The sequence below is a fragment of the Mytilus californianus genome, unplaced genomic scaffold (genome assembly GCF_021869535.1).
Source record: "Mytilus californianus isolate M0D057914Y unplaced genomic scaffold, xbMytCali1.0.p SCAF_3, whole genome shotgun sequence".
Lineage (NCBI taxonomy): Eukaryota > Metazoa > Mollusca > Bivalvia > Mytilida > Mytilidae > Mytilus > Mytilus californianus.
Window position 1 is genome coordinate 10,866,876 of NW_026262679.1, and position 12,657 is coordinate 10,879,532.

At 32.7% G+C, this 12,657-nt stretch overlaps 1 protein-coding gene across 2 annotated transcripts in view; it reads left to right on the top strand.

The window, feature by feature from the left end:
- Window positions 1-9,198, top strand: part of LOC127733955 (ectonucleoside triphosphate diphosphohydrolase 8-like) — a 38,009-nt gene extending 28,811 nt beyond the window's left edge. For both annotated transcript variants that reach the window (XM_052243441.1, XM_052243442.1), the window contains exons 9-12: window positions 1,857-2,003; window positions 3,762-3,881; window positions 5,655-5,789; window positions 7,726-9,198. In XM_052243441.1, the coding sequence (XP_052099401.1) occupies window positions 1,857-2,003; window positions 3,762-3,881; window positions 5,655-5,789; window positions 7,726-7,959 (636 nt within the window). In that variant the 3' untranslated portion in view covers window positions 7,960-9,198. The remainder of the gene's footprint in view (window positions 1-1,856; window positions 2,004-3,761; window positions 3,882-5,654; window positions 5,790-7,725) is intronic.
- The last annotated feature ends 3,459 nt before the right edge of the window (window positions 9,199-12,657 follow it).

Genomic DNA, 12,657 nt, shown 5'->3' on the forward strand with positions numbered 1-12,657 from the left:
ATCAGCAAAACCCATACCATATAGTCAGCTTTAAAAGGCTCTGACATGACATAATGTGAAATAATACAAAAAAAAACTAAAAGTTTTAGTAAAACCCTGATTTATGACAAAATAATAAATATAACAGATGACAACTGACAACAACCACTGAATTACAGGCTCCGGACTTGGAACATGCAATGTGGGGATATATACATGCTTGTAAGTGTTCAACCAAGATATTTGCTTCTAGTGGAAAATATTTCATGCATAATCAGGACAGGATAAATTTATTTTGATAGCCTTTTAAATGGATTTACTTTTCTAGACTTGTACTATGTTGAACACATCTATCTCATCAAACTTGAAATAAAGGATAGAACAGATACAGTTAAGTCTGCCTCATATCTTCACTTACATCTAGAAATTGACAATGAGTGTCGGTTGAGAACGAAATTTTACAATAAAAGAGATAATTTCAGCTTCATTGTGAACTTTCCTTTTCTATGTAGCAACATTCCAGAAGCACCTGCATATGGGGTATATATCTCCCAGTTGATACGATATTCCAGGGCTTGCATTTCCTATCATGAATTCCTTGATAGAGGGTTACTGCTCACAAGGAAGCTATTAAACCAAGAGTTCTAAGTGGTGAAGTTAAAATCATCCCTTTGAAAATTTTACATACGCCATCATGAGTGGATTGACCGTTATTAAATATCTGTTTCACAGATGACAACGGATATGTTCCAATCATCGCAACCACCAACCTGCCCTCCTTTTCCCCAAACCTACTGAATTAGGCTTTTCACAGGGTTTATACTTACATGACCAACATGACGGGTGCCACATGTGGAGCAAGATCTACTTTCCCTTCTGGAGTACCTGAGATCCCCTGGTTTAGTGTGTGGTTAGTGTTGCTCAGTCTTTAGTTTTCTGTGTTGTGTTTTGTGTACTGCTGTTTGTTTGTTAGGTGTTTTTCTTTTCAAGCCATGGTGTTGTCAGTTTATTTTCGACTTATGAGTTTGAATGTCCCTTTGGTATCTTTCGCCTCTCTTGTACCAATAAGTTTGCCTGCATATTGTTTGAAAATCATTAGAGAAACAGATTCCACCACCAAATCTCGTGTAATACGATATTTATCCACTCGAGACAGTTAAATTTTAAATATTTAAAACGCTCGGCAAGCCTCGCGTTTTAAATTTAAAAATTTAACTGTCTCGAGTGGATAAATATCGTATCACACTCGATGCAGTGGTAGAATCTATATGTATATAATCATTCACAACTATAGTATATAAGATTAAATCTCCATATGATATGACTTGTGTAAGAGTTGCATTAGGTCCACTTGAGCTTAAATTCCCCTATGGAGATTTTCAGAAATTGACCAATATGCATTTGACCTGTATTTTTCTGATTATCACATTGGTGATTTGTAATGAATTATTGATAACATTTTATGGAATTGTCACAACATATTTCTTATTGTATTATCATGTCAATACAGTGACAAAATAAACATTAAGAGCCTGCAAGTTTATTAATGATTCACTGTGTGCAAAGGGCAATAACTCTAGTTAGTTGAGAAAAAAAATATAGATAATACCATCAAAGATCACTTAGATCATTAACCATGGATGCCTGTTTCATCTCACAAAAATAGTCAAGTCTGACAAGGAAAGTCAGTTATATCATGTTTTAAACCTCATTACATTGACCAAATTATATGATTAAGTTTGTAGGAAGTATGATAAGAAAAGAATAGGCAAGATTTATTAAGAGTAACATTACATATTACAGTGTAACATAGATAATTTTAGTAGTTAGAGTTTAATCCTACCATTATTCTAAGATGCATTTTTTTTTCACATCAGAACAGAACATATGAGTTTATTGGTTCCAGTAACAATACACAGTGTTCTGCTATGGTTGATAGTCTGTTTAACTTTGGTGCTGGCTGTGGTTTCTCTGAGTGTTCCTTTAATGGAACATATCAGGCACCTGTCCATGGAGAATTTTATGTAAGTATGTTCCTTTGCTCAAAACAAAAAAGCTTTTGTTGACTGGTAATTGACTTTTCCTTTAAGTTATGGTTCAACCTGAATAATTTTTTATGCCCTAACCGTAGTGGAGGTGGCATTAAGTTTTACCCTTGTCCGTCTGTACGTCCGTCCGTACCTCCCAAAATTGGTTTTGATCTATAACTTAAGTTTTCCTCAACCAAATGTTATGAAACTTATACACAATGCTTAATATCACAAAACACAGATCAAGATTAAATATTGGTGGCATCACTTTTACCGTTCTAGAGTTATGCCCCTTTACAAATGGAAAAATTGCTGAATTTTTTGTTTCCGTTCTCTAACTTCAGTTTGCCTCAACCAAATGTTATGAAACTAATACACAATGCTCATTACCACAAAACTCAGATCAACTACAAATTTGGGTATCATCACTTTTACCGTTCTTGAGTTATGTACCTTTATAAGGTGATATGCAATCAGTGGGCATCATCTGTGTCCTATGGACACATTCCCCATTTATTTTTATCACCTACCAGTAATGTTTTTATGCCCCCGCCGTAGCGGAGGAGGCATTAAGTTTTACCCTTGTCCGTCTGTACGTCCGTCCGTTCGTCCATACATATGTCCCGAAATTGGTTTCCGTTCTCTAACTTTAGTTTGCCTCAACCAAATGTTATGAAACTTATACACAATGCTTATTACCACAAAACACAGATCAAGTTTGAATTTGGGTGGCGTCACTTTTCCTATCTAGAGTTATGCCCCTTTACAAATGGAAAAATAGCTGAATTTTTGTTTCCATTCTCTTACTAAAATTTGCCTCAACCAAATGTTATGAATCTTATACGCAAAGCTTATTACCACAAAACACAGATCGAGTTTGAATTTTGGTGGCGTCACTTTTACTGTTCTTGAGTTATGCCCCTTTACAAATGGAAAAATTGCTGAATTTTTTCATTTCCGTTTTCTAACTTAAGTTTGCCTTAACCAAATGTTATGAATCTTATACACAATGCTTATTACCACAAAACACAGATCGAATTTGAATTTTGGTGGCATCACTTTTACTGTTTTTGAGTTATGCCCCTTTACAAATGGAAAGAATTGCTGAATTTTTTCGTTTCCGTTCTCTTACTTAAGTTTGCCTCAACCAAATGTTATGAAACTTATACACAAAGCTTATTACCACAAAACTTAGATCAAGTACGAATTGGGTAGCGTCACTTTTACGGTTCTTGAGTTATGTCACTTTGTAACCTTGTATGCAAGCGGGGACATCATGTGTGTCCCCTGGACACATTTACCATTTATTTAAAACAGCTTTTACTATTGTAAATCACCCAGCTACAACACTTTCTGTCACCATTATATGTAGATGCAGTCTAATTTAACTCAGAAAGTTCATGTAATTAAGGCTTATATTTTTTTATATGCAAAATTTATTTGAAAAAAACATAATATTAATGTAAACATCACATGACATTCACTTACAACTGTACAAGTTGATTTCATGATATTGTTTTGCTGAAAAATATATTCGTGTAAATGATAAATTAAAATACAACAAAACAATAATGATGTCAAACATTTTTCAAAGCCATGTTTCATGAGACGTTTCATGTGAATTTCTTGTTGTTTTCATGTGTTAGAAATCTTGATGTGTAATTATATAATTTAAACATGATTTTGTAATGCATAAATACCTTTGGTTGATAAAAATGTAAAAATTATGTAAATTTTGAAACTTTTTTTCAGGCATTTTCCAATTACTTCTATGAGATGGATTTCTTAAATTTGACAAAGAATTCTTCAGAAGTCAGTCTATCAGATTACACTTCAGAGTTGACCAGCTTATGTAGCTCTCCTTGGTCCAAGGTAAAACAAAATATAGTGACCAATATGATCTATTGAGCTTGCAGCATCGCAATTTTTGTTGTTGTACATAAACATACTAATAAACTGTAATTAGTGAAGAAGTGTTTTATATTTTATGATATAAAGCTTGAGCAGGGTTTTTCTATGGTGAATATATAACACTTTTAATGTAAAGGTATATTAACTTTTATTTTAGGTGGAGGACTACTAATTATATGTAAATGTAACATTTTTATAGTTAGGATACATTAACTTTTATTTTGGTGGAGGATTACTGACCTTATGCGGTACTCCTTCATTGGAGGAATATTCCTTTTGCAGTTACAGGTCCCAAGTAATTTGTTATATTGCTTGTAACATAATGCAGGTATAATTTGGGTCCAATGCATCCCCTTTAATTTACTGAAATTGAAACTTTCACAATGTCATTATTAAGCCCCTGCTGGCAGAGCTTAAATGGGACAATGTCATTATTAAGCCCCTGCTGGCAGAGCTTAAATGGGACTATGTTTTCACTTTGTCTGTCAGTGCATCACTTTCAAACTTTTTTCTGCAATGATTCAATTTCTTAAAGTGACAGATTATTTATGATTTGGTTTTAATTGAGCCATTTTTATGCCCTGGCCGTAGTGGAGGGGGCATTAAGTTTTACCCTTGTTGGTCTGTACGTTTCCGTTCTCTAACTTAAAGTTTGCCTCAACTAAATGTTATGAAACTTATACACAATGCTTATTACCACAAAACTCAGATCAAGATGAATTTGGGTTGCGTCATTTTTACCGTTCTTGAGTTATGTCCCTTTATAACATTGTATGCAAGCGGGGGCATCATCTGTATCCCATGGACACATCCCCCATTTATTTTTAATTAGTTCACATGGATAGAGAAAATTGCTTGAAAAGATTTGTTTTCACTAATTTTTTTCTGTAATGCCTGTATTGATTGCTTATATATTTGGTATATAGTAATATAATAAAAAGTTATATATTAAGTTTGTTTTTTGGTTATGTTTGCTGTGTGGCCCTTGAACACAAAATTGCTTGAAAGTATCGTTGTATTAGAAAAAGGGGATGGGGGCTATAATGTATGATGCATTTTTCCATTCGTTGCTCTTGAATGTCTAGTTAACTGAATACTTACATATTCTTACACAATAAGCCATGTATGAAATTTCCTTCTGATTTTTCTTAGTACCTGGGGATCTGAACTTTTTGAAATTTTATATCATACTTTATGGCAGCATGCTTTACAGGTTGGTGCATTTTCACATTCATCGCTCATCAATTTCCTGATTGCCCAATACCTACATATACTTACATATAATGGCCATGTAGGAAAATTTTCTTTGCATTTATCTCTGGAACTACTTATCAGAGCACCTTGACATTTGGTAAAGCTTCATGTGAGCGTGCTATATGTTGTAATATGTTTTCACATCTGTTGCTCATCAATGGAGTATCATTAGTATGCAAACAGGTCAACTTCTTATTCTATAGTTTGTTTGGAAAATTAATGTTGGTACAGTTATTCAGATTATGTTGCCCTGCTACAACTACTTTGAACAGTTGATTCGGGAATCATTATTAATATAGTTAAAATGTAAGAAATATTATTTAGGTGTAACACCATGCACCTTTCTCATGTTCACTTAACTAATTAAAATTCTGAAAAGAAAAAATGAAAGTCAGTTGCACAATTGAAACAAAGACTTCATTTTGTAAAAAAAATTATGCCAAAACTTGTTGGTTATTTTATTATCTCTATTGAATATAGGTTAAAAACATGAAGGCTGCCAATGCTGAGTTTTTACCATGGTACTGTTTCCGTGGACACTATATACTCAGTTTGTTAACGTCAGGATATAAGTTTAATGATACAACATGGAGAAATATTAGATTTTTGAACAAGGTAAGTTGATGAGTTTTAGGATTTTTCATTTTTCTGCTAATTAAATTAAATTCTGAACACAATCATATCAGTAGAAAAAGGTTGTCAGTCATCTTGTTTAAATGATTGACACTTGATTTTGTTACTCAGTGGATAAACCTTGTTTACAGGATTTGACCACTAGATACAACAATAAAGACCACAATACATTTATAATGGCTAGGATTGCTAGTTTTCATGTGAAAGGTGGTGGTTCTCTCCAAGCACTCTGGTTTCCTCCACCAATAAAAACTGGTTGTAGAGAAATAGCTAATCATATCAATAAACTAAAAATTTGAATAAGATTTAAGAAATTGTACAAATTTTTATTGTGAGTGATGTAATAACAGGTATTATCTCAAGTGGCTATTCTTTTAGACAACAAGAGTGCACACGCTGAAATGTCTTGCCTTCTTTACTAACCATTGATTTTATGTTGATAGTCCTAAATATAAAGCTTTACTACAAGTAACACATAAACTTAACATGATCCAAGAAAATGAGGTCAAGGTCAGATAAACCAAACGAGAAATACATGTACACCTTACAATCATTCAATAAACCAAACATAGTTGACCTATTGCTTATAGTTTCTAAGAAACAGTCTTAACCAAGAAAACTTAACATTGACCAATGAACCATGAAAATGAGGTCAAGGTCAGATGAACCATGCCAGACAGACATGTACACCTTACAATCAATTTATGCATTAAATATAACTGACCTATTGCTTAAAGTATCTAAGAAACAAACTTAACCATGAAAACTTAACATTGACCAACGAACCATGAAAATGAGGTCAAGGTCAGATGATAACTGCCAGAAAGACATATACACCTTACAATCGTTCCATACAACAAATATAGTTGATCTATTGCTTATAGTTGAAGAAAAACAGACCAAAACACAAAAACTTAACACTGAGAAATGAACCTTGAAAATGAGGTCAAGGTCAAATAAAACCTGCGAGACTGACATATACATCATAAAATATTTCCATACACCAAATATAGTTGACCTATTGCATATAGTATTAGAAAAAAAGACCAAAACTCAAAAACTTAACTTTGACCACTGAACCATGAAAATGAGGTCAAGGTCAGATGACACCTACAAGTTGGACATGTACACCTTACAATCATTCCATATACCAAATATAGTAGACCTACTGCTTATAGTATCTGATATATGGACTTGACCACGAAAACTTAACCTTGTTCACTGATCAATGAAATGAGGTCGAGGTCAAATGAAAATTGTCTGACGGGCATGAGGACCTTGCAAGGTAGCACATACTTAATATAGTTATCCTATTACTCATAATAAGAAAGAAATTAACATTACAAAAAATGTTGACTTTTTTTTCAAGTAGTCACTGAACCATGAAAATGAGGTCAAGGACAATGGACATATGACAGACAGAAACTTCGTAACATAAGGCATCTATATACAAAGTATGAAGCATCCAGGTCTTCTAGCTTCTAAAATATAAAGCTTTTAAGAAGTTAGCTAACGCTGCCGCTGCCGGATCACTATCCCTATGGCGAGCTTTCTGCGACAAAAGTTGCAGGCTCGACAAAAACTACTTTTCTATCTTCTTCATCTGAAATGAGAAAGCCAAAGGTCTTTAAAAACATTAAATGATTTGAGGAATTAAGTTTTCTGCAAGCAAATGAAAACCCAGATTTGGTCAATCTGTTTAAGGAATTGTCTCCCCTAAATTTCCTCTTTTAAGGTAGCCATTTGATTTTTTAAGGGGAGAGATGGCACCTGAAGTGATTGTAAGCTGTTCCACCTAATACTGAAATAAGGGCTCCTTACAAAATCAGGTGGTCTTATAATTTTCTGTACTGAACAGTTGATGATTAAGTTTGTAATTAACTATTGTAGACTAATGATTTTTTTTTTCCATTTGCAGGTAAACAATAAGACTGAGATAGGGTGGAGTTTAGGATTTATGATAAGTTCCAGTTCATCAATTCCAGCTACCATTCCAGACATTATGATATCTAACTTAGCTTTTATTATGTTATGTGTTTTGTTTATTATTTTCATGATATTAGGTATAGGGTTTATATTGCTGGGTGGTAAATATCAAAAAATGAAACAAAGAGGAATGTATGAACGATTAAAAAGTTATGGTGCTGTATAACAGTCATTGTTGATGTTTCTTATGTCTGTGATATATTCATGTTAGTATTTATTGTGTAACATCATTGTAATATAGTGAGGAATACAATAATGTTGTATGTGATGTGTCAGTATTCTCAATAATAACAGTGAAATTCAGATACAGAGACAGATTCTTCAGGTGGATCCATGTCAATATAAAATGCAATAATCCCATATGAGATTGTGATTTGTTTATTTTTGTTAGCCATATGTCATGATTTTCTCCCTTTTATAGGCAGGATTATTGATACTTCTGGATTCAAGTAAAAGTCCTTGACTTTTTGCACTAAATGCTCATCCAATCTACAAGAACAACTTTGTTCTTCTTCTAAAGCAGATATATTCTGAAGGTGTATCCATCTAATACCGAGCTCTTTGCCAGCTATTTTTCATCAGACCAATGTTTATATGTTGATTTTAAAAGACACTGTTACTTCTTTTGTGCCTGTTTACTATAGCCACCTTTTAAACTCTGAAGGCTACTTTGTACAGCTGTGAACGTTTCTTTATATTACAGAGCTTGTTTTGGAGGTATAATTCCCAATTTAGTGAAATCTTGGAGTTATTGAAGATATCAGACCAGATATTATGCAAGCAAACTTCTCTGGTGTTTTTGGAAGTGATTGTTTGGCTCTATACACAGCTTTTCTCGCAGCATTTGCTGTTGCATAAGCTTTTAGTAACTTTTGTAATGATGGTGTCTGTAAACATATTGTTAAACAGTCTAATCTTTTTCTTTTTCTATTGTATTCTTTCACATGCTTTTTTTTTGGGCAGAATGTCTTTCTCTAGGTTCGTTTTTCTTTTGCCTCCAGTAATCCTTTTGCTTTTCTTTCTCTTTTCTATTGTTGGCTTTACTAGTCAAGCTTGAAGTAATTTTCCCCTTGTGCTTTTCTCTGTACTTTCTATACCTCTAAATAGAAAAGAAATAGAATAAATAGAAAAGGACAGTACCAAACTAGTTATACTGTGTTTGTAAGCAAGACACAAAAGTCGCCTGGATGACATATTTTAAGAAAATAAGTTGCCCAAAATGAAGTTTGGAAGACTTATTGTTTATCCTTTTGAAATCCCCCTTTAGGCCTCAAAATTAACCATGTGGGCCCCTTGTTTGAGTTTCATTTGATAAATACAAATATTCAAATCTATATATCGATGATGAGGAGAACATAATATTCTTAGAAATTGACCCCATATACCCCATTTTCTAGACCCCCCCCCCCCCCACCCCCCACCCCCAAATATACCAAGTGGGACCCTTGTTTATATAAACAAAGTTGGTTCTTCACCTACACATACTTTTCTACATTCCTTTACTTTCAGATAATGATAATATTTTGTATTCTGTTGATATATAGTTATTCATAATTTTTAAATTTTTACCTGTTGGATAAAAGTGTATTTCTTTATGTGGAATCATGGATGGGCATTATAACAATGAAATTGTATAATATTTTGTACTTAATACTAGACAAATTCCATTTGTTGAATCAAACCTTCAGCTATCAGATGAGATGGATATTGGTTAGTTTATTCTACTGCAGGGGACAATTCCCTACAGCCTAGCTATCTTGTTTCATATAATTTTAAAAAAAAACAACATTTCTTGAAAAAAAATATTTTGAGATGAACTCAATTTGAATTTTTGTAATAGTTATATAGATTACAACAGAGTGCTTTAATTTATAAATTTTATTGATGTGTGTGTGTTGTGTAAACTAGATGTCATCCCTGGATTTAAAAGAAATCATCATTGCTTCACCGAAGTATTTGTGTTTGTTTTTCTGTATCTTACCTACAACAATTATTGGGGAATATGAATAAATAGACATCCTTTTTTATGTTTAAACCAAAGTAGTGTTTCCCTAATACATCTGTTTGTCTTTGATGAAGTTGCTTGAGCAAAGCATTACCTCCATGCATGAATAAAAACAGTACCATAATCAGTAACTACCGGTACTAATATTGGGACTATCATGTAACCCTGACAAAACCTTCTTTATTATTTAACAATTGGCAAAACCTTATTTATGTCTTTATTGCAATTGCAGATATCTTTATGTCTTCTCAATTCTTTCCCCTATGTGAGATCAGAGACATATAATACATATGTATTATATGTCTCTGGTGAGATAGAACTAGTTTGGGGTTAAACTGTTTTGATTTTGGTTTGTGAAATCTTGTAAGTAAACCACCAGTGTTAATTTTAACTGTTTAGATGCCTACATTCAGTTTGCTGGTTGGTTGTAGCCACACAATTTTCCTGTAAATTATGAGACCCATCTGGTCAGCTATGTGTAAGTGACTTTTGAAATGGCAGTTGTAATGTATTTTGTATTATCTAATAATAATCATGTATCTAAATTGAAATGGGGAATACTTCAGTTAGTAACTATAAAATTGAAGTGGGGAATACTTCAGTTAGTAACTATAAAGGAAAAATACTAAGTTAACTCATTTAAAGGTCCAAACAAGTATCTTAAAAGAAGAGTAACTAGCATAATTCTATAGAAATTTTGGAAAGAGTTTTTCATGACTAGTGGAGTCAAGATATAATCGTTTTCAAGGATCTATACCATGTTATAAGTTTATTTAATTGCTTGTGTGTATGTACCAGCTGGTTTAGATGTTGCCATAAAAGAGAGACATGATATGTATTAATTATTTTTATTTGTAATCAAACCTTATGTAGCATTAACCAATATTTTTAGCATTACAATTTATTATATCTATATATAATGTTATATTATTGATGATTGAAGTTGTGTTTCATTGTGTGTTTAATGATATTTGTAAGCAATATTTAAAAAAAATAGTAGCATTTCACCCATTCATAAGTAAAAGGCATTAAGATTTTCTACTGAAATAAATTTACAATTAGGTTGTCTGGCCCTGTATACATCAAAATACAGGCAATGGCATTAGATTAAATATACTACTATCTTATATATCTTTTTTTGTCTGTTTTGAAATTTGATGTAATAGCATAATATTAAAAAAAAATGAGAATTTTTGTCTTATTAACTAAAATGTTTTTCTCTTGATACAAATGTGAAAAGGGACATTATTCTTATAAAAAGTGAAGTCACATTCTGTTTATCTGATGCTGTGGATTATTTATTATTCCTGGGATAACAATTATTCCTGGGATAACAATTATTCCTAGGATAACAATTATTCCTGAGATAACAATTATTCCTGGGATAACAATTATTCCTAGGATAACAATTATTCCTGAGATAACTATTATTCCTGGGATAACAATTATTCATGGGTACAGGTAAACCATACATTCAAGTGTTCAACCAAGTACTCATTATCTTTAAGCTTTTATGCATACTTTATCAAAACCACGAAATCAATTAAATTTTTATTCAATCCACGAAGATTGGTACCTATGAAATAAAACCAATCCATAGTGTCCTAACATTAAAGAGAGTATTGTACTACAGTTATTCATAAAGAGAGTATTGTTCTACAGTTATTCAACCCCTTCTCCAATTGTAATATGAATAAACATGTATTGTCGTAGGCCGTACAGTACCCCATAGTAGTTTACAGTCTCATCCTTTACATTGTCGTAGGCCGTACAGTACCCCATAGTAGTTTACAGTCTCATCCTTTACATTGTCGTAGGCCGTACAGTACCCCATAGTAGTTTACAGTCTCATCCTTTACATTGTCGTAGGCCGTACAGTACCCCATTGTAGTTTACAGTCTCATCCTTTACATTGTTGTAGGCCGTACAGTACCCCATTGTAGTTTACAGTCTCATCCTTTGGTCTTGGATGGATGGTTGTCTCATTGGCAATCATGCCACATCTCATTATTTTTATTAACAAAGATTCTGTGTATATTTGCAGCAGTATGACAGCAACCCAACAATGTAATAAAACCACCCAAAAAAGATCTAGCAAGGAACATTAAGTATTTCTACCTTTGCTAAAACAGTGGCCTGATGAAGGGGGACTTTTATATCAATACCATTATTATAATGACTTTTTGTGCCATGCTCCTTTAAATAAAGTGCTAAATTGTTATATGTGTCACAAAGCCATGTGTTCCAGACTTCTATGCTTTAAGTAAGTAATCAAAGTCTTGTTCATTGTTAATTTCGACATTTGATATGTTTTATTTGTATGAAATGTTTATATTTTCACATATTGCATACATTTATTTGTAAGGTTAAATAAAGTGCTAAATTGTTATATATGTCACAAAGCCATGTGTTTCAGACTTCTATGCTTTAAGTAAGTAATCAAAGTCTTGTTATACATTCGTTGTTAATTCAACATTTGATATGTTTAATTTGTATGAAATGTTTATATTTTCACATATTTCATACATTTTTATTGTAAGGAATTGTTTTGTCATGTAATATGATTTATGCATGGTATTATTAGTCCCCTACCGACGAAGTCAAAGGGGACTTTAGGTTTGCACTCTGTCCGTCTGTCTGTCCATCTGTCTGTCCATCCGTCAGTCCGGCAAATCAGCTTTCCACACTTTTTTTCTTCGTTCTTGAAGATATTGATTTGATATTTGGTATATAGTTTTGCCATGACAAGTTATAGATCAAGTTCGAATTTTGTTTCTGTCTGATGATTTAGTCCAGAGTTATGGACCATAACTCTGAACCATATCTAATGTTGGAGTACTATGTTAAACCATATTTCTG